The sequence below is a fragment of the Balaenoptera musculus genome, chromosome 16 (genome assembly GCF_009873245.2).
Source record: "Balaenoptera musculus isolate JJ_BM4_2016_0621 chromosome 16, mBalMus1.pri.v3, whole genome shotgun sequence".
In the NCBI taxonomy this organism is placed as follows: Eukaryota; Metazoa; Chordata; class Mammalia; order Artiodactyla; family Balaenopteridae; genus Balaenoptera; species Balaenoptera musculus.
Window position 1 is genome coordinate 6,344,125 of NC_045800.1, and position 22,372 is coordinate 6,366,496.

The window sequence follows — 22,372 nt, forward strand, 5'->3', positions numbered from 1 at the left end:
GCGATAAAGCACAGATGCTCACAGACACGGTTCGAAGCCCTGGCAGCTTGATGCTCACGGGGAAGGAGCGTGGCGGGGCCCCTTCCTCTGCTCAGGGTGAGCTGCCTCTACAGCGGCTGCTGCCCCAAAACAACGCTGAAAGCTTTTTTTTGCTTTTTGCCTGTTTTTGTAAAAGCAAAGATCCTCTTTGGATTTCTTTCAGTTAAGTGAAAACAGGTACTAATATAGGTCTTTTGTAAAAGTGAGGTAAAGCAAACTTTCAAAAATTGGGGAATACCTGTATTTAAAATATGTAAAAGTAAAAATGATCTAAAATTCACCCATATTTATACTACATAGAAATAACCATTGTTACCTGTTTTTCTATGTATACACCTATTTAAATTTCAGATATATAATATGCATACATTTCTTTTTTAAAAAAAAGGAAAAATTAAACAATATAGACTACCTCAGCCCCCCTCCAGGTATAATCTCTGTCCTAAGTTTGGTGTTGATTTTCTATAGCACTTTTCAAATATTTTTAGGTAAATAGGTATCTGTGAAAATATATAGTATTTTGTGTTTTTCAGTTTATATAAATGGTATGAAACTAAGCATAACAAAATGTGTACTTAAACTCAGCTGTGTTTTACTTTTTGTTTCTGGACGTTCTCTTTGGTTCTTATTCAGGCATGAGGCTAGTCTTTTATTTTAAATACAGTAGGAAAATTTGTTCCAATAATTCCCAAATCTAAACTCTTTGGGTGTGTTACTGCTGAATTTTTTTATTGCTCTCTCTCTCTCTCTCTCTCTGTCTCTCTCTCTCTCTCATGATTCCTTGCTTCTTTGGGTGCTTGGTCATTTACTGTGAGCTACTTACTTTTCTGGAAAATTCTCTGGGAGCTCGTTCAGGTCTAGGATGAAGTCCGTTCCTCCAGAGAGGGTGTAATTTGCCTCTGTCAGGTGCCCAGGGCAGCACCAGCTTGAGGCCCCTTGAAATGGCTCAGGGCTTATGAGCCACCCACATGATGTGATGTCAGCTTCAGGTCCTCAGGGGCAATTTGTGGTTATAGGTTGGTCTGCCCAGAACCAAGAGAACTCTCCTTGTGTCTGCTAGGGATGGACAGTAGTATGTGTTTACTTCTAGAATATTCTTACCCTGAGGTACAGTCCTTTGCAGGGCCCAGCTTTATCAGGGAGAGGTCAGGAAGAGAATGGTGCCCTACTGAACTGAGGCTGGTGCTGACCTTCGACTCCTGCATCCCTCACCTTAAAAGGGTATCAAAACCAAAACCCAGGTTTCCCTAATTTGGCAAATGCCTATAGTTTCAGTGTACTACTTACCCCTCTGGGCTTCTCCTTTCACTTAGTTGTTGGCCTGATAACATCTTACTATCTTGTAGCTCTTTGATGCTTTTAAGAAACATTTTAATTTTTTTTTCTCACTGAATTTATTTTTATATCAAAAACTATAGTTTTTCATTAAGAAATGTTATTTATGTTAACATGTAATGAGTTATTAGTGTTATTTTTATTTTTTAAATTTTTTATTTTATGTTGGAGTAAAGTTGATTAACAATGTTGTGTTAGTTTCAGGTGTACAGCAAAGTGATTCAGTTATACATGTATATACATGTATCTACTCTTTTTCAAGTTCTTTTCCCATTAAGGTTATTACAGAATATTGAACAGAGTTCCTTGTGCTATACAGTAGGTCCTTGTTGGTTATCTATTTTATATATAGTAGTGTGTATATGTCAATCCCAACCTCCCAATCTATCCCTCCTCCACCCACCCTTACCCCTGGTAACCGTAAGTTCGTTCCCTAAGCCTGTGAATCTGTTTCTGTTTTGTAATAAGTTCATTTATATAATTTTTTAAAATTCTGCATATAAGCGATATCATATGGTTTTTGTCTTTCTCTGTCTGACTTCCTTCAGTATGATAGTCCCCAGTTCCATCCATGTTGCTGCAAATTTCATTCTTTTTAATGGCTGAGTAATATTCCATCTTAAATATGTACCACAACTTTATCCATTCATCTGTCGATGGACATTTAGGTTGCTTCCATGTCTTGGCTATTGTAAACAGCACTGCAATGAACATTGGGGTGCATGTATCCTTTTGAACCATGGTTTTCTCGGGATATATGCCCTGGAGTAGGGTTGCTGGATCATATGGGAGCTCTATTTTTAGTATTTTAAGGAATCTCCCCACTGTTCTCCATAGTGGCTGTACCAATTTACATTCCCACCAACAGTGTAAGAGGGTTCCCTTGCTCTACACACCCTCTCCAGCATTTATTGTCTGTAGACTTTTTGATGATGGCCATTCTGACTGGTGTGAGGTGATATCTCATTGTAGTTTTGATCTGCATTTCTCTAATAATTAGTAATGTTGAGCATCTTTTCATGTGCCTCTTGGCCATCTGTATATCTTCTTTGAAGAAATGTCTGTTTAGGTCTTCTGCCCATTTTTTGATTGGGTCGTTTGTTTTTTTGATATTGAGCCGCATGAGCTGTTTGTAAATTTTGGAGATTAATCCCTTGTCGGTCACATCATTTGAAAATATTTCCTCCCACTCTGTGGGTTGTCTTCTCATTCTCTTTATGGTTTCCTTTGCTGTACAAAAGCTTTTGAGTTTAATTAGGTCCCATTTGTTTATTTTTGTTTTTATTTCCATCACTCTAGGAGAAGGATCACAAAAGATCTTGCTGCAATTTATGTCAAAGTGTGTTCTGCCTATCCAGTCTTACATTTAGGTCTTTAATCCATTTTGAGTTTATTTTTGTTTATGCTGTTAGAGAATGTTTTAATTTCATTTTTTTACATGTAGCTGTCCAGTTTTCCCAGCACCATTTACTGAAGAGACTACCTTTTCTCCATTGTATAGTCTTGCCCCCTGTGTCATAGATTAATTGACCATATGTGCGTGTGTTTCTTTCTGGACTTTTTTTATCCTGTTCCGTTGATCTATATGTCTGTTTTGTGCCAGTACCATACTGTTTTGATGACTATAACTTTGTAGTATAGTCTGAAGTCAGGGAACCTGATTCCTCCAGCTCTGTTTTTCTTTCTCAAGATTGCTTTGGCTGTACAGGGTCTTTTGTGTCTCCATACAAATTTAAAATTTTTTGTTCTAGTTCTGTGAAAAATGCCATTGGTAATTTGATAGGGATTGCATTGAATCTGTAGATTGCCTTGGGTAGTATAGTCATTTTGGCAATATTGACGCTTCCAATCCAAGAACATGGTATATCTTTCCATCTGTTTGTGTCATCTAAGATTTCTCTCATCAGCATCATAGTTTTTGGAGTAGTTGCCTCCTTAGGTAGGTTTATTCCTAGGTATTTTACTCTTTTTGATGTGATGGTAAATGGGATTGTTTCTTTAATTTCTCTTTCTGATCTTTTACTGTTAGTGTATAGAAATGCAGCAGACTTCTGTGTATTAATTTTGTATCCTGCAACTTTACCTAATTCATTGATGAGCTCTAGTAGTTTTCTGGTAGCATCTTTAGGATCTTCTATGTATAGTATCATGTCATCTGCAAACAGTGACAGTTTTACTTCTTCTTTGCCAATTTGGATTCCTTTTATTTCTTTTTCATCTCTGATTGCCATGGCCAGGACTTCTAAAACTATGTTGAATAAAAGTGGTGAGAGTGGACATCCTTGTCTTGTTCCTGATCTTATAGGAAATGCTTTCAGCTTTCCCCCATTGAGTATTATGCTAGCTGTAGGTTTGTCATATATGACCTTTATTATGTTGAGGTAGGTTCCCTCTACATCCACTTTCTGGAGAGTTTTTATCATAAATCGGTGTTGAATTTTGTCAAAAGTTTTTTCTGCATCTATCAAGATGATCACATGGTTTTTATTCTTCAGTTTGTTGACATAGTGTATCATTGATTTGTGGATATTGAAAAATCCTTGCATCCCTGGGATAAATGCCACTTGATCATGGTGTACGATCCTTTTAATGTGTTGTTGGATTCAGTTTGCTAGTATCTTGTTGAGGATTTTTGAGTCTATGTTCATCAGTGATATTGGTCTGTAATTTTCTTTTTTTGTGGTATCTTTGTCTGGTTTTGGTATCAGGGTGCTGGTGGCCTCATAGAATGAGTTTGGAAGTGTTCCTTCCTCTGCAATTTTTTGGAAGAGTTTCAGAAGGATAGGTGTTAACTCTTCTTCAGTGTTTGATAGAATTCGCCTGTGAAGCCATCTGGTCCTGGATTTTTGTTTTTTTGGAAGTTTTTTAATCACAGTTTCAATTTCAGTACTTGTGATTGGTCTGTTCATACTTTCTGTTTCTCCTGATTCAGTCTTGGGAGATTGTACCTTACTAAGAATTTGTCCATTTCTTCTATTAAATACATTTTATCCAACAATTTTAGAGAGAAGGCAGGTCAAAATAACTCAGCCTGCCATATATCTGGAAATGGATGATCCACCTCCCAACTTTGGTTAGTTCTAGAATGTCTATATTATTATGGCTAATAACATTTACTTTCTGTTTTGTAGCCATAATTCCCACAATTTTGTTACCCTTAGGTCTACATTGAAGGGATTTAGTGCTTAATCTCCTTGCCACTGAGCCATTCTTTTCCTGGCTGGCTGAAGTTCATTCTATCGGACTTCCAGAATTCCTTCCAGAAGAGCTCTTAGGAAGTATATTCCCCGAATTTTGTATGTTCAAAGACACTTGGCTGTTGCTTTATTTTTTCAATGATAGTTTAGGCATAAAGTTAATGGATCACACTTTCTTTCCCTGAAACTCTTAGATGCATGCTTCCTCTATATCAGAAGCTGGCTTATTTCTTTTTTCCTTGTAAGTGACATGATTCTGTATCCTATTAATTATGTCTTAATTCTGATGAGTCTGATTCATTTCACCCAGGGAAACAGTGTATACTTTCAATCCATAGACTTGACTCTTTCAGAAAAGTTTTTACAAAATAAATCTGGGTATCTTTTCTCTCTTTACTATTTCTTCAGATCCCTTAAGTGACACCATTTATGTATATGTTGTATCACCTTTGTCTGTGGTCTTTGTCATTTACCATTGAACTCCTCCTCATTTCCCTCAAGCTGGTCCCCACAGCCCTGACTGTGTTCAGTACTGTCTTGGTCCTTGGTTTGCATTGTTGCTTTATTTTTTTCCTTTCCCTTTTCACTTGACTTTTGCCAGCTCCTTTTTCATGTCCTTATGTATACATTTTCGCCAGTGGCTTCTTAGTTTGCCTTTTGTTTATCATGGTTCCTTCCTTCCTTCTTTCAGTAGTTTTGATTAATGTATCTAAATTCCTCTTTAAACGAAGCAAGGTCTTCCTGGAAAAAACGACCAGTTGCAGGACAGTTGTGGGAAAGGCCAGGTCAGAGCTCAGGGCCACCTCCAAATTGCCCACCTCATGGGGGACCATGGGACAGCGGGCTTTGAGGGATGGTGGTGGTTTGGCCTCCCCTGATTTCAGCAGAGACCCTGCCAGGTCCCCTCCCCTGCTCCAGGTGTGCACAGATGGTTGGGCTCATCTGCTGCTCCTTCAGCCCTGACACACATCATCTGCTCACTCTCTACTCTTATCCCTGGCAGGCAAGGTGAATGTCTCCCCCTCTGCATTTCACCAGGTTGGCCACGCAGGTGTCCCTTCCGTGGTCTCTCCTCAGCCCAGCCTGCTGGACACTTTGCATCCTTTTCTCATATATTCATGTGGGGCTATACTTTTTTCTCAGAGGTGGAGTTTTGCTCCTTCTTGTGCATTTTCTTTACTGTTTTCAGGTGATTTCAGAAAGAAGGGACCAGGGACATCTTCCAGCTAGGTGTAAAAGTGCTCTTTAAGGGACCCCTGCTTTTTCTGAATAAAGAGTAAAAAGAAGTTGAGGCATTTCCCAGAGAACCAGTTGTCCTTGGTGTTATTGTGAAGTGTCTATTTCTACAGGGCCAGGGATGGGCCAGATGGTGAGCAATGTTTATGCTGCCCCCCCCGGCCCTGCACGAGCTCACCAGGGATCTCTGTGGCATCTCTGGCGTTTTCCTGTGATAACACCCAGTCTTCCTGGGGAGATCCCTCTGGATAAGCAGGATGCACTTATTCTTGCTGATCATGCAAGAGATAACAGCTGAGAATTCTCTGTGATGATCAAAGCAAGGGGCTATATTTGGATCTAAAAATTTGTTCTCATCCCACTATAATATTTTAAATATGTGGCTATTGCTAAAACATGAGCAGAAAATGGAGAAATGAGACAACTCTATGTAATAACAGATCTCGATTTTTCTCTGGTACCTAGAAGTTGAGAGGGAAGAGAAATGGGGGTCTGAACTCATTTCCTTGTTTAAAATGAAAATCAATCTAAAGAAATGTTTATTGAGTGTGAGCAACTTGGCCTGGAGTCATTCCTCAGCTCCATTCCCATGGCTCTTTGTGGCCAGGCTGGATTGGATGTCATTGGGAAAGCCCAGGTTCAGGTTTTGCAAAGGCAGCTTGAAGAGCAATGCCTAAAAGGGAGTGTGGAAGCCCCACCCTTTTCTGCAAGGTCAAGGCACATGCAGCTGGTGCTTCTACCCAAATATTTCATGGGCTCCATGCCTGATCCCTGAGGAGGGAGGATACATCACCTTTGACTAACCCTGCTGTTCCATGATGCCAGTTTGTCCCAGTTGGGCCTGGTGGGAAGCTAGCATCTTACCTAGGCAGCTACCTGTTTCATGTTTCCATCAAAACCATGTCATGGGCACGGCAGGAGGGAGGGGAATTGGTGCCTCTGCTGAGCCCAGGTTTGAATCAGAACTTTCAATCAATATCTTAACTGTTTGGGCTTTTATCACTATTGTGACCATATAATTTGTCCTCTAAACCAGGGCACATGAGAAAGACTATGATTAATAAATTAAACACAGCCGTAAATTGGGAATGTCCCAGGCAAAACCAGAATGAATGGCCAACCTATCTCCTAAGCGTCCATGATAAATCCAAATATATTGTGATACGCTGTAACATACATCTCCCTTTTTCTCCAGTAGTGTAATAAAAACCTGCCATTGTCTTTACTACCAAGACTAGATATTTATTCATACTTAGAGGCAAAACTAGTGTCATTTAGTAATGAATTATTTAATCCTCAAATGTGGGTGCATGCATTCATTTTTACGTTGCACATATTAGCGTGCTCATTGTTTTCTACCACTTTACAGGAAATGGAGCTTGATTTAGTGCCATGGTTTATCACCCAGTGTTTGTTGGGAGGATTATGGTGCTTTTAGATGGTTAAATTTACTCCTTCAATAATAGTAGTTGTGAAGCAGTAGCAGCTAACACTTATTGGTCGCTGTGTGCCAGGCTCTATGCTAAGAGATTAATAGATAATCTCTCCCTGAACCCTCACATCATCTCCTCTCTGCAACTTAAAGAAGTTAAATAACTTGTGTGCTCTCAGAGCTTGTAAGCGCAGAGCCTGTGGTTGGATATACAAACGTCCTGACTTCGGTGCTTGTGCTTATTGTATGGTCTGTATTTCTAGTGAAGGTTGTGTTCTGTTTTACATTCAACAGGCTGTTAATATTTCCATTAATGAGAGCTGATGTAGAAATGGCACTTTTAAGTCTGTTCCTTGTTCGGTGGCTCTTTCCCATCCCAGTTTCCCCACTGTTTCAAGTTGCTGTATTTTCCGTACAGCTGTGGTTGACAGACTCCTGTGGTAGCTTCCTTTGCTTTACAAAGCTACGTTAAATTGTGACTATATTGTCGCCTTCTTTTAACTGAGCTCCGATTGCTGCGGAGATATAATTTTAGTGGGATGAGTACTATGAGAAATTCAACTCGTATGTGTTTAAATCATCTTTAGTATTCTGGATGTATGGAATACTGAGTTCCATGACAGTGGATGAGGTCATCTGTTTATTAGGATGTCCTGTCTTCCTTGAGTTTCTAGCACCATTTCCTACAGACTTTCTGTACATGTGTGAGTGCTTCTATGCTCCAAGGACCAGCACAGGTGGTGCCTTGATGCCTATGTTCACCCTGGGCCCAAAAGAGAGTGTTATCAACACTCACTGACTTTCCAGCCTGGCTCCAGTGAGCCCCACTCTCACAGTAGCCAAGGAAGGGACCCCAGGAACACAAGTGCCTTTTACTGGGGTGGGGGGGGGAGTTGTGCCGGGTCTTAGTTGCAGCAGGTGTGCTCCTTAGTTGTGGCATGCGAGCTCTTAGTTGCAGCACACATGTGGGATCTAGTCGCCCCACCAGGGATCAAACCCGGGCCTCCTGCATTGGGAGCGTGGAGCCTTAACCACTGTGCCACCAGGGAAGTCCCACAAGTGACTTTTAATCATTGTTATCTATATTCTGGGAGCTTCCCATACATTATTTTATTTAGTCCTCATAACAGTGCTATGAGATGGGTCTTGTTTTCTCCCACTTTACAGACAGAGAAGTTGAGGTTCAGAGAAGTCAGGTGACTTGCACGAGTCCCAGAGTATTGGTATTTGTACAAAACCCAGAGCAGATACTCCAAGTTCATGCTCTGCCCACCTTCTACTGCCAACTCCCTCACTGGCCTCTGGCCAATACAGCACCGCCCCCATCAGCTTCCTTACAGAACAATATCTGTCCCTCGAACCACTGTATCTTGGGTTTTCCTTCTGGGTGTCATTTTCCAAGCCAGTTTGTGACTCTCTGAACGGATTATTAGAAAATATTTTGGTAGCAGAACCTTTGTGTATTTCATGGAGGGATGTTACTGACCCCACACTGATGGGTGTAGGATGGTCACCTTCATTGTCTGGTTCGCCCACAGCTGAACAAGTTCTGTTACGGGATTCTGGCAAATTTGAAGCAATGAATGTGTTCTTTGAAAAGATTTTCACCAACTTCTCATGTTAGGCCTTTATAAATTGAAAAGAAGCCTACAAGCACAGGAAAGTTTACATCCCCTGGGTAACACTGGCCCAGAAACACCAGCATCAACTATACTTCCAAGGCCTGGGAACAGCATGGCAGCTGAAGACCCAAATTTGAGTGACTAAATGATGCTCTGGTTAAATCTTTAACACAGGTCACCCACCCTCACACACGCGCGCGCGTGCACGCACCACCACCACACCTGTATGGTTAGAGGATCGTATTCAGAAAGTTTACAGTAAATGAAACTTGGGCTGTGTAGCAACTTAACCACTCTCCTCTCCCTACCCCACTCTCCAGGGGACTCTAACAGCTCCTGAGGTCAGTGTCTCGTCCGAGTTCACGGAGATGGCGATCAGACATAATCCTGTGGTTTATTGCAGGGAACTCGTAAGCCAAACCCTCCTCAGAAGCCTCTGCCTGCAGATCCTTTGAACAGGACAACCCGGCTTGCCAGGACCCTGGGACAGCAGGAGTCTGGGCTCCGCCTGGCGCCCATCAGGTTGGTGTGATGCACCCATGTCCCTCGTTTTCTCCCCAAAACTATGTGGGCGCAGCTGCACCGAGCCGTGCTTCTCAAGCCACAGGAGGACGTGGGGGTGGCGGTGGCGGCTGTGCGTCCTGCACTCCCCACCCCTGGGAACAATATAAAACGGACCTGAGGGCGGATGTAAAGAATAAGCAGGAAGCAGCAGGGAGCTATAATTGTAGGCATCACGTGTCACTCGTAGCAATGATCCCAGCCTACCCATGAGGTCGACTCAAGATCAAGTAGAACAGCTCCCTCAAAGCTGTGGCTGTTGATCTGGGCTGGGCCATGCCCCCCAAAGGAGAGAAAACCAGCAAGTGGTGCGATATTATGAAGGCTGGACACCTACCTTCAGAAATCCCACGTGGACCCTGATGGCCTCTGCCCAAGCCCTGGGATCCCGAGAAACGAGGTGAGGTGGGAGGGTCATGGATGAAATAAGGGGGAATGTAAGAAGTCAGGCTAAAGAAGCTGCTGGGCGGGGGTAAGTGGGAGCTTCCGCCTCAGCCGGCAAAAGGAATCACCTTTGAAGACTGAGCTGCAGCTGTGGTCATCTCCTACGCCCTCCCCCAGGGGATGAGGAAGGCACAGCCCTGAATCTGGACTTGGGCAGGGAGGTTTAACCCAGTGGTGTGCTGGAGCCAGCCCACACTGCTTTGCGAGAACTATTAGTTTCTGCTGTATCACAAAGTAACTTAGCTATACGTATACATATATCCCCATATCCCCTCCGTCTTGCGTCTCCCTCCCACCCTCCCTATCCCACCCCTCTAGGTGGTCACAAAGCACGGAGCTGATCTCCCTGTGCTATGCGGCTGCTTCCCATTAGCTATCTATTTACATTTGGTAGTGTGTATATGTCCATGCCACTCTCTCACTTCGTCCCAGCTTCCCCCTCCCCGTGTCCTCAAGTCCATTGTCTACGTCTGTGTCTTTATTCCTGTCCTGCCCCTACGTTCTCCAGAACCATTTTATTTTTTTTCCTTAGATTCCATATATATGTGTTAGCCATACAGTATTTGTTTTTCTCTTTCTGACTTACTTCACTCTGTAGGACAGACTCTAGGTCCATCCACCTCACTACAAATAACTCCATTTCGTTTCTTTTTATGGCTAAGTAATACTCCATTGTACATATGTGCCACATCTTCTTTATCCATTCATCAGTTGATGGACACTTAGGTTGCTTCCATGTCCTGGCTATTGTAAATAGAGCTGCAATGAACATTGTGGTACATGACTCTTTTTGAATTATGGTTTTCTCAGGGTATATGCCCAGTAGTGGGATTGCTGGGTCATATGGTAGTTCTCGCAACCCACATTCTTGAGATTACTGTATCTGTCATTCCTATGTGATGAAAATGCCATGCCATGGTGGCCACTGCACATCTCTTCCATATTCAGCCACATCATGTTGGGAGCATGAGTATTTATACCATGGAAGTCAGCAAACGCTATAGATCAGGTCCTCCTCCTTCCCCCCTGTGGTGGGTAGTTAAACATTTACCAGCACACAGATGGGTTAAACCCTCACCCAAAACATATACCCCCTTCGCAGGCAGCTTGCTTTGTGAGCTCCAAAGAACCAAAGGTAGGTGTTGGCCAGGCCCTGGGTTCAGTAATAATTCCGCATCTCTGAAGGGAAACGCACACACTCGTGATTTCATTACAGCTCTTAGGAAAAATGTTTGGCCCACGAAAGAGATAGCTGCCTAATATATCTCAGATAAAGCCGGTCAAAGGATCAGGACAGTGGTTTAATTCCCGACTACATAAGTACAGAAAAACTGCAGAGCATCCTAATTATTTCACTGTGGTTTGTACACTGATCTTGAAGTTACTTTTCTTGTTCAAAAGGAAAAAACACCACTTTACATGGACATGAACAGGGGAAGGGCCTCTCTTTTTTATTTTATTTAAGTATAGTTGATTTACAATGTTAATTTCTGCTGTACAGCAAAATGATTCAGTTATACATATATTCTTTCCATTGTGGTTTATCATAGGATATTGAATATAGTTCCCTGTGCTATACAGTAGGACCTTGTTGTTTGTTTATCCATTCTACATATAATAGTTTGTATCTGCTAACCCCAAACTCCCCCTCCCTCCCCCTTGGAAACCACAAGTCTGTTCTCTGTGAGTCTTTTTGGTTTTGTAGATAAGTTCATTTGTGCCATATTTTAGATGCCACACATAAGTGACATCAGATGATATTTGTCTTTGGCTTACTTCGCTTAGTATGATAATCTGTAGGTCCATCCATGTGGCTGCAAATGGCATTATTTCATGCTTTTTTATGGCTGAGTAGTATTCCATTGTGTATATACCACATCGTCTTTATCCATTCCTGTGTCGACGGACATGTAGGATGCTTCCATGTCTTGGCTGTTGTGAATAGTGCTGCAATGAACATTGGGGTGCATGTATCTTTTCGAATTATGGTTTTCTCCAGATAGATATATGACCAGGAGTGGGATTGCTAGATCATATGGCAACTCTGTTTTTAGTTTTTTAAGGAACCTCCATACTGTTCTCCATAGTGGCTGCACCAATTTACACTCCTACCAACAGTGTAGGAGGGTTCCCTTCTCTCCACACCCTCTCCGGCATTTGTTTGTAGATTTTTTTGGTGATGGCCATTCTGACCAGTGTGAGGTGATACCTCATTGTAGTTTTGATTTACATTTCTCTGATAATTAGTGATGTTGAACATCTTGTCATGTGCTTTTTGGCCATCTGTGTGTCTTCTTTGGAGAAATGTCTGTTTAGATCCTCTGGGGAAGGCTCTCTTTTTAAATGACCTCAAGCAGTGGCCAGTTGCTGACATCAGTGCGAGCTGGTTTTGGTCTCCTCCTGGAAGGAGAATCCTCTGTATGTTCGTTTCCAAGGGATCCCACAGGCCCAGCTTTGCGCTCTGGAGCTGCACTAATACAGTAGCTGCTGGGCACACTGTGGCTGGTGGAAGATAAGATATGCTGGCAATGCAAATACACGCTGGATTTTTTTTTTTTTATTGGCCACACCTCGCAGCGTGCGGGATCTTAGTTCCCCAACCAGGGATTGAAGTTCCCCAACCAGGGATCGACCCCGTGCCCCCTGTAGTGGAAGGACGGAGTCCTAACCACTGGACCACCAGGAAATTCCCCACACTGGATTTTGAGGAGTCAGTACCCCAACATGTCAACTATCCCATTCATCTGTATGTTGGTGACACATTGAAATACTATTACTCTGGATAGAGTGGGTTAAGTGAAACATATGACTAAAGTTAGTTTTATCTATTTTTACTTAAGACTGCTACAAAATTTAAAGTTACACGTGAGGCTCACCTTTGTGGCTTGCACCATTTTTCTGTTGAATGGCACTCTTCTCCCGTGGACGGACGGGAGCAGTAGCTTTGGAAAGGGTCATAAATGGCTGAAGATGCTGCAGCTCTCAGCGTGATCCCTTCTGGGACCTGCAATTCCTGCTGAAAGCAAGAGGGGTCTCCAGCCCCCAGGGCAGGGGGTGGGGGGTCTGATCCTGGAAGGACATCACAGTGCAAGAAAAGGCATCTCCAACCCAGGCGTCTGTGTCTGCAGAAATCGCTGGCAGGGCCTCCTCTAACTACAGTTTTGTTTTCTCCTCTCTGGTTGCTCTTCCTGCAGACCTGCTTCCAAACAGCCCCATCAAGTGCCCAGAGCCACCCACATCGCCTATGCAAAGTGAGAAGCAAGCCAACACCGTCGTTCAACAATGAAGACAGAAGTTTGCACTATCTATCTCTCAACTCCAGTTGGAGTTATTTTTTGTACCAACTTTTAGAATTTTTTTTAATGTTTCAAACACCATGATTTGAAGAACTTTGAGCTACTGCCGTCGGTGCTGTGCTGTGCTATGGTGCTCTGTATACTTTTACTTGCTCAGGTACTTGTAAATTATTAATTTATGCAGAATGCTTGCTACAGCGCAGTGCGCTGTAGTGGGCGTGTTTTTTTTTGTTTGTTTTTAAACCATCACTGAGTTTTCCATGGAAGGAAGGCTTTTTGTGCTTTTAATAGTTTAGTGAACTTGAAATATCATGCTTTCTGGGATTCTGGACAGGATGTTTACTTTTTGAAGGAGGCTTTATTGGACAGCAGTTCCCCAGCTACCCATGGCTATGGTTATGGTACCAGACACAGCTCAAGAGACCCCAGGTAGGACCTCGAGTGATTTTCTGGAAGCCCTGCTCTCAGGCCAGAGCCTGGCTTCTGGTCCAGCCTACGCTTGGCTTGCAGGGATAACCTGGGCCCTGTCACAGCTGACAGGCTGGCCCACCAGGGTTATTATCCCTTGAAGCTCCAGGGTTAACAGGGAAGGACCTGGCTTCTGGCCGGGAAGCTTTGGAGAGAACCTGGGTTGCGGAAAGGAATTTGAAGGTGTGGCCACACCAGTATAGGGACTGGAACACGAGGCCAGGCAGAAACTTGACCTTGAGCTCACCAGCCCTGAGCGCATTTGGAGAGCAGGCAGAGAAGTTTGCTTTATAGAAACACCAAGATCTTCTTTCCCTGGCTGCCCTTTAAGGAGTGCTGGCATCCACACCTTATTTAGATAGGGAAAGGTGGTGTGTTTCTACAAAGACAGCTACTGCCCAAGCACTGCAACCCTCCATCTCCCTGTACTGTTTGGAGCTAAACAAATTACCACCTTGTGTTCTTGACTGTAATACAATGATTCTGTGTTCCGACAGATAGATGAGGCTTTCCACAGAGTATAACTATTTTCAGATGTGAACCAGTAACCAGATCTAGTGACTCAATTCTGTAGATAAAAATCTCCTTTTTACTGCAAGGTTCAACTTATTAAAAATTAGGCAGAATCCCTATGCTTGCAAAAACTACAACCAAATGGAACGCTGTGTTCACTGGGACAGGTTATGGTCTGCTATCCTTGTTTTAGTATATGTTGGACAAAGAACCCTAAGTTACTAGTAAGTTCTCTTTGGGGCATCTTATTTTCCCAACTTGGCTGAGGAAATCTTTGAAAGATGTTTTTGGCACAGAGTCTGAATCTGTTTCCTAAGCACTTACAACTTACCTGTTGAGCATCACAGAAATGGGCGAAGGAAACAAAGTCCTCATCCTCAGGATTCACGAAGTGCAGTCTTGGGCAGCAGCCCCATCAGCCTCCACCCTTTAGAGGTCTGACTGGGGAGCCATTTCCAAAAGGAGATCTTGAAGATGCTTGTATCTGATGGCATGAAAATGACAAAATGACTCAGACAAGGTAAAAATGCCATTATGCCTCTGTCTGTCTTCTAGTGGGGTCATATGCGACTGGTTTTCACATTAGAAGGCAATTGACAGCAGTTCCATAATCCACTCTGTTTTATGACAGGGACTTCATCTGGGGTCATTTCAATGGTTTTTCTATGCCTTGAAGCAGAAAGACAAAACGTACCAAGAATCTTGGTTTGCCTTCCAGAAACAAGAGTGCATTTAACTCTCCGCGTGTTCCCACCGTATCCAGGGAACATAGTATTCACGATCATGGATAAACTCAATAAATCCATGTCTCACACACACACACAAAAGGGAACTCGGCTCTAATACATTCCAACTCTTATAGCATGCAACTGTTCATTATACATTTATTAATTTCTTAAAACTATAAAGCCATGTTAGAAACTATTACTGCTGATGAGTACATACAGAATTACTATAACTGGTATTATATTTGGTAACTATACTAAGGCCAAAACATATGCTGTTGAAAAGTTTACAGAATTTTTATGGTGCATTATGTGGGTATTGTCTTTGTAGATGCCCAAATCCTTGGATCTGGCATTGTAGCCCCTTCTCCTAGTGCAAGGAAGAGGATGTGAACTTTTTTTTTTTTGTCTGTCCTTAATTATAGTTCCTATGCTTCTATTTCAGAGAACCAGGAATAGTTTGATATTAAAGGAGATTAATGCTGTGATCTTACATCTCATCATCAATGGCCACTTAGGGGCCACGGCTGATGACACATTCTTATCTCTCTATAGTACTAAGTGCTTCTATAGAGCCATGCAATTTATTTCTGGAAAAGAACATAGTTAAACCTAATATCCCCTTACAATACACAGATAATATTATTAGAGGAACAATACTTCCAAATGCAATATTTATCAAATGAAGCATATTAAACAATAACTTTCATTTTAATATAACTTAGGAAAGTAACCAATAGCCAGGTTGTTTGGGGGGGGGGGGAAGCTATTCCTCCCCCTTTTTATATCCTCATAGATGATAGAAACAAAAGTTAACGCTTATATTTCAATGGCAGTCTATTTTTAATATTTTTTTAATTGTATAGGCATGAATAATAGAGTTGATGGGGGCTTAGAAGGCCCTCGCTGAGAAAGTCAGCATGCCTCGACACAGAGCAGGCCCTAAGGGTAGTCACTTTCCTTCCTCCGTCTTATGAGTTGTAGGTTGTATGACCCCACTTTACTGGGAAGTAGATGGCTAACCTTCCAGGCATTCTACTGAAAAGTTTATCGCCTGAAATTTTGTGTAACGGTTTGTTTTCCTGACACATGGAATCAGATGTGTAGCAACCAAGAGAAACAATACATAACATTTTCCATTGTCAAAATATGCACATAGAGATTACACTTCCCAGTGTGAATTTTTCCAGCTTACACATGTGGGATGACATCACAAAAAACCACAAGAGCAACAAATTAAACTACATGAGAATAAATACTCCTGACTAGTCTCAAAGGGGACAATTTTATGCCTTCTTAACTTTATTAGGAATTCTTAGTCTGAAACCAGAGCCCCTCGTTCCGGCAAATCAATACGACACATCAGCGTAACCCCTAAGAGCAGAACATCTCAAACTCTGCTCTGTGGCGGACCATTCTTAGGAGCCTGTGATCTCCATGGTGCTAAACAGAGCCTGGTGCTGGCCCGGCGGGAATTCTCAAGCATCTCCCTGCCATCTCTCCACTGCTGTTTACAAAGCACTCTGAGCCATAGAGACCCCGACACCCAAGAGGGCACGATGCCTGGGCAGCAACCTGACCCCTCGCAGGCTTTCAGCATGAGGCTTATTTCATTTAAAACGTTTGCTCTGGAGGGCTCCGCGAGGTGTGCAGGGAGCAGGAAGCCCAGGGCAGACTCCGTCTGGAGATCCTTCCTCACTGCTAGCAAACTGACCCCAACCAAACACAAGTAACCCAGATAAACGTTACACCCAGAAGTCTCCCGGTGCCGATGCTGACCCCCAGGGGTGACTCAGGCTGTGGGTCCCCCGCACGATGGCTGGCTGGCAGCTGTCATCTCTTCTCCTTCCCACAACTCACGAGCAGGCCACGAACACATCTGGACACAGGCAGCCTAGGCTAATACGTCCCTTGGCCACTCCTTATCACCCAGACACCAGTTCCTTCCCCAGGCCCAACCCAGCACCGAGGCCTCTCCAATCTCTGACAGATCTCTGCGTTTTTAGCTACTTCAGGTCAGCCAGAGTGGTGGCTCCCCCACAAGTCCACCCATCGGACACCCAAAGCCCAGCCTTCTCCAGCACCGCAGCCTGGAGCAGCCCTGCCGGCTCCCCCGCCAGCCCGGACTCCAGCAGCGTCCCTCCCCCAGGAGGGATGCTAAAGACTTCTATCTATCTATCAGAAGGGGGAGTTGGCCATAGAAAATCAGTTCACCTCTAATTACAAAATTCTCTTGACGCACTCTACAGTTCCCATTGACATCTCTTTCTTTTAAACCTATTTGAAAACTCTGATAGTCACACCAGTAACAACAAGCTAAGAAAGATTCGTGAGCCCCAGGCTGAGAACCATTTCTGTGCAGTGATGCTTCCAGAAGCCATTTACCTGCACGTGAATAAACTGTTTCCCTGCCTTTCTTAAAGAAAACCCCCTCTTTACTTTTGGGACAGCAGTGGGTGGCTTAGAATCCAGCCCTTAAGAGCCTGTTCTATATGAGAAAAATCAGGAGAAGAAACACTGCATATAAAAGTGTCATAATATTCAATAATGGATTGTGATAGCCATAGCTTTAACACACCACGGAGTCCTCAAGGTGATTTGGCTCTTCCAGGCTCAGTACTCCGTAACCAACCCTGATGTTTCCACATCATCTCCAAAAAACATGTCCTGTATTCTCCCTGTGATTCCCCTTCCATGAGATAATTTTTTAGTTCTCAATTTAGCACACTGTAAATCCAGAAAAAAGGATAAATCTCATGTGATCATTTTAGTTTTACAAAGAAGTGGAATGATGTCTATGTTCATGGCCTATATAAGCAAGTACTTAAGTAAGAAGGACAGTGATAGAAAAAATACATCAGACTAGAAAGAGAAAACCCTCTAAGAGTCCAAGGAGAACAAGTAGCGTCAGAGTTCATTGCGCTCTTGTACCGTCTATCAGGTCAAGTGGGGAGGTTTTAAGGAAGGTGCACTGTTTGAATGTGTGTGGCACATAAGTATAACTCTGTAAAACTTGGCTACAGGCTATTCAGCACAGTACAAAGTTACAGCTACTAAACCAGTACATTCATTTTTATAGTGCTTCATCCATTTATCATGCTTTGGTTTGCTAATTTTTTTCACATACCTTTTTATGTTACGGTCTGTTACCTTTGTACACATTTCTCATATTGGGGGTCTACAGGTAATACAACCTGCTTTTCCATAGAAAAAAGTCAATGTTACGCATATTATATCCAATAAATGGTATACAGGTTAATACAAAGATGAGTCTCATTCATTACTGAGCATGTTACCAAAATGGGGGGGAGGGGAACTCTCATGTAGAAAAATAGGAGTGTGAACATGTATCTATATTTGCATTCATTTATAGATGCCTAAGAATCTGAGAAGGATGGTGAGCTGGAGGGTCGGGGGATGCATGCTGCAGTCCACGTGAGCCAGTCAGGTGATGGGACAAGGATGGAAGAAGTTGCCTTTATGCCTTTTCACACACACTGTGGGGCGGGGGGGAACCTAATACTTCTTTGAACGATGTGATACATAACCTATCAAATAAATTTTTAAAACTCACCTTATTTATAGAAGAGAGAGATTCAAAAAGAAAGCAAGCAGGATTAGAAACATTTACATCAGGCATATCCAGAATAAAAATCTAATTGCAATGGGAATGTATTACAAATTTTTTTTTAACTAGCATCTAATTTCATAAAGAACTGCAGTAAATACCGAGAAAAATAGATTTACAGAATGGTAACAGGTGTCCTTATTCTTACCACCCTCTACCCATGACAAACCAAGCAGGCAAAAAATAAGTACATAGAAGACCTCATAGTTAATAATGTAGCTCAATTGATTTTATATATATATATATAAAATAATGCACTGAAAGTAGAAAAACAATCTATGCCCTAGAAATGCAATGACTGTTGAGTCAAATCTGAATAGCAGATTATCTAGCAAATAGCAAATGAAACCATTTGTGTTAACACACTCTCCAGCCATGTTTCTCAGACTCCTTGAATTATAAGCACTCACCTGGGATACTTGTGACAATCCATTGCTCATGCCCTTTCCCGAGAGATTCCAATCCAGAGGGAATTCCAATTCAGAAATAAAAAGTATAAAGTACTTGGGAAAAATGAAGCTAATAAAAGCATGGGTTGCTTCCTTGGGAAAATTCAAAACACAAGATAAACCACGATCTAATCTTATTAAGGAAAAATATTAAAAAGCAAACACACAGCACCTGAGCATATAGAACTCAGCAACCCACTGTAACCCAATGAGATCATCTCAGGAGTATAAGGATGGTTCAATATTTAAAAATCTAGTAATCCAAGTCAGCAAATTAATAGCTTGTAGGGAAATAGGCCATATTATGATAACCAGAGATGCTACAAAAGACATTTGATAAAATTCAACATCCATTCCTGAATTTTAAAAAGTCCGAATATAGATAGATAGGTAAGAAAGGTAGGTAGATAGATAAAAATTAGATAGATAAAAATTTAAAGTCTGAATAAAATAAGACTGGAAACCAAAGGACTTGAGAGGTGCTTCAGTGGAAAATTAAATTCACAGATACAAGCTAGGACCTTACAAGCAGTCATTTTTGGCTAAGTTACACTGCGATGACAAGCCACTCTTAAATTTCAGCGACTTATGGCATGAAAGGGCTATTTCTCACTCACATGTCATGTCCATCCTGGGGGAGCTCTGGCTCTTGTCTCAGGACCCTGGGCTGATGGAGTAGCCACCATCCAAATCACAGCTGGTCTTGTGGCAGAGGCAAGAGGGACCTGGGGATTCTTAAAGCTTCCTCTCGGAGGGACAGGAGCCACTTCCACTCACGTTTCATTGACCAAAGTCAGCCCCATTATACGGCCAAGGTTGACCTCCACAAGAAGGGGTGTGCCCTCTTCCCATAGGTCATGAATATTATACACAACAGACCAAGGAATGAAGTGGAGGTGAAAGTCAACATTGATCATGGTGGGGGGAAAAGGAGCCTTGGAACGCCGTGACGATGCTCTGATTTTTAGAGAGATTTTTTTAAATCTATTCCAGCAAATCTAAAGGAATAAGCATTTGTACAAACGGTAAAACGCTAGTGAAATATCTAAGGAGAGGACTGCGTATGATCCACAGATCCAGTTCCTAAGGTGGACAGTCTATAAGCTGTATGGAATAGAGCTGAGAATTGCCAACAACAAAAAACTGATGGTGTGTTTTTTCTCTATGCCCTTCCCCCAGAGCTTTGGCACTTTAATAACCTTTTAAATGCTCTTTCCCTGCAGAGACAATTCCAGTCCCGTGCAGACCTCTGTAGCTGGTCTTCTCCTGGGGTCAAGTTAACCAGCTTGTCTCTGGAGACGCGAAATGCATGCGGTCGGCTCGCTCCCCTCTTTGCTGATTTCTAAGTGTGTCTGCCAAATTAAAGCTCCAACACGTTTGTGTCTGAGCTCCCAACCAGCAGACCTGTTCATTCCTACTTGTCTTAGAACTGAGTGATCAGTATCAAAACCCTTTCTGCTCTGAGGACTCGATGTAATAATATACTCCTCTTCGGCAAAGTTGTCAGCAGGCCAGCAGGCCGGCTCTTTCACTGTCAGGGCCTGAGTGTATGCAAACACGTCCTCAGACAGGTCTGTTCTAAAAGCACTGCTCTAATGGAGCAGAATCAGAGTCTTGAAATATGTATCTTGTGCTTTGATGTGAGGCCAACGGCTGAGCAGAAAACTCTTCACATGGCCTCCTGGGCTTTCAGGAGGAGCGTCTCTCAGGAGGGAGCACCAGCCTGACCACACGGCCTGGAAGGCCTTAGGTTGGGAAGGAAGGACATAATTAAAAACACATGGGAGAAGGAATTTCCACCGGGTCCTGGAGTGGCTCGGAGGACAGCTTGGAGGGCAGGAGCGGGAAGTGGAAGACCCGTGTATGTTTGTGCAGCTCCGGGACATAAATATTTTGCTTCACGTCTAACTCCAAAAAGCCCGAGCACAAGAAAACATCCCCGTTCTGCAGACGCCCGATGATGACACCACCGCCACGCGTACTTAGGTAAAAAGATGTATTTCAAAGTGAGAACAGTTGTATGTTACAAAAGTACTGTGAATCTTCACTAAATAATCAAATGTATAGCCCTCAAAGATGCAGAATTTCATCTCTCTAGTTCAAGTCCCGTTTTGCTTCGTTTCACTTGGCTTTCGGAGGGAGGTAAGAGGTGCCCCGCGGTCAGCGAACAGATGACTTCTTCGGCATTTGCTTTTTTTTCATTTCTTCTAATAAGGAGACGACATTCTAGATAAACAAAAACAGGTGCATGTAATCCAAGGTTTGGGTTTTTTTGTTTTGCTTTTTTTTTAAGTGCTGCAAAATGAGCCTCAAAGGGCAGAAAGAACATCCCAACCTTTCTGTCAAAAACTCTGGCCATTTCTAGGACACCTTTGCCAAACTGAAAGAGAAAACAAGAAAAATTCTTTTGTATCTATGATCTCTCCTCCTCGCCAGGAAAAGTCCTTAGATGGAGATGGAGTTACACACCTCATTTTTCACACTTGCGTCTGCCCCTCTGTCGAGAAGTAACTGGACTAATTCTTCATGGTTATTCAACACGGCCACCTAGAAGACAAACAGCGGGGGTGAGCGGAAGGGGGTGCCTGGTGGGACAGGTCCAGGACGCCCACCAGCAGCACGCTCACGAGTCAGAGCTGTCTGGGGCCGCTGTGGCTTTGCAGGATGGGTGCGTGTGCCCCGCTGCACAGCGATGGCAACTGCAAGGGAAGAGGAAAGGAAATCTGCTTTTCTCCATGTAAGATGACCTGACAAGTCCTAGGCCAAACCAGGACAGAGAATAGCACTTCTTTGTTTTTATCCTAAAATGGCCCCAGGGACTGGGGTTGGTAATCCTTCAAGAAAGTTGTCAAAAGACAACAAAAATACTAGAGTGACGCCACCCACCCACCCCCAAAAGAATGCTATGGTGACATTGCCATATCTTAATTCACAGGCCGATAGGGAATACACAGGCAACCAAAACCCCGTGCTCTTATGTGGCTGCACTGGCAAGAATTTCTGCTACAGGGGCCGCTCTGACCTTAATTCCGCCTGTCAAGCCAGGCTGCTGTGTGGAGCAAGGCGTACCATGAGAGGGGTCTTCCCGTCTTTGTCTTTCATGTTCACATCCGCGCCTGCGTCAATCAGCAGAGAGGCGACCTTCTGGTTCCCCGAGACCGCGGAGACTCTCATGAGCGGGGTCCACCCCGAGCCAGCGTCCGTGGTGTCCACCTGGAGAGCCACAGGGAGAGCGGCTCTTAGCCCACTTTCTTTTCCTGAAAATCACTCATCAGAAACTTATAAAGAAATGTCTACTTGCCCAAATTCCCCCAATTTAGATAGCAGTCTTTCTAGACCTGGTGAGAGTTGATTGGACTGTGCTGATTTCATTCACATTTACACAGTGAGCAGCTGTGTTTGGACCACTTTAGAGGGTGCTGAGAGG

General features: G+C 43.1%; 2 protein-coding genes across 4 annotated transcripts in view; one reads left to right on the plus strand and one right to left on the minus strand.

Moving 5' to 3' along the window:
- The window catches only part of ADAM12 (ADAM metallopeptidase domain 12), a 386,617-nt gene extending 373,253 nt beyond the window's left edge, over positions 1-13,364 (plus strand). Inside the window, exons 22-23 of the mRNA XM_036827896.1 lie at positions 9,265-9,383; positions 13,061-13,364. Coding sequence (XP_036683791.1) covers positions 9,265-9,383; positions 13,061-13,121 — 180 coding nt within the window. The 3' untranslated portion in view covers positions 13,122-13,364. The remainder of the gene's footprint in view (positions 1-9,264; positions 9,384-13,060) is intronic.
- Positions 13,365-20,927: 7,563 nt separating this feature from the next.
- Positions 20,928-22,372, minus strand: part of FANK1 (fibronectin type III and ankyrin repeat domains 1) — a 116,667-nt gene continuing 115,222 nt past the window's right edge. For 2 of the 3 annotated variants that reach the window (XM_036827794.1, XM_036827796.1), the window contains 4 exons: positions 22,015-22,158; positions 21,415-21,492; positions 21,281-21,325; positions 20,928-21,171 (listed from right to left, as the gene is read on the minus strand). In XM_036827794.1, coding sequence (XP_036683689.1) covers positions 21,106-21,171; positions 21,281-21,325; positions 21,415-21,492; positions 22,015-22,158 — 333 coding nt within the window. In that variant the 3' untranslated portion in view covers positions 20,928-21,105. Of the gene's footprint in view, positions 21,172-21,280; positions 21,326-21,414; positions 21,493-21,512; positions 21,645-22,014; positions 22,159-22,372 lie in introns of those variants that run through there. The other variant, XM_036827795.1, reaches the window with a different exon arrangement.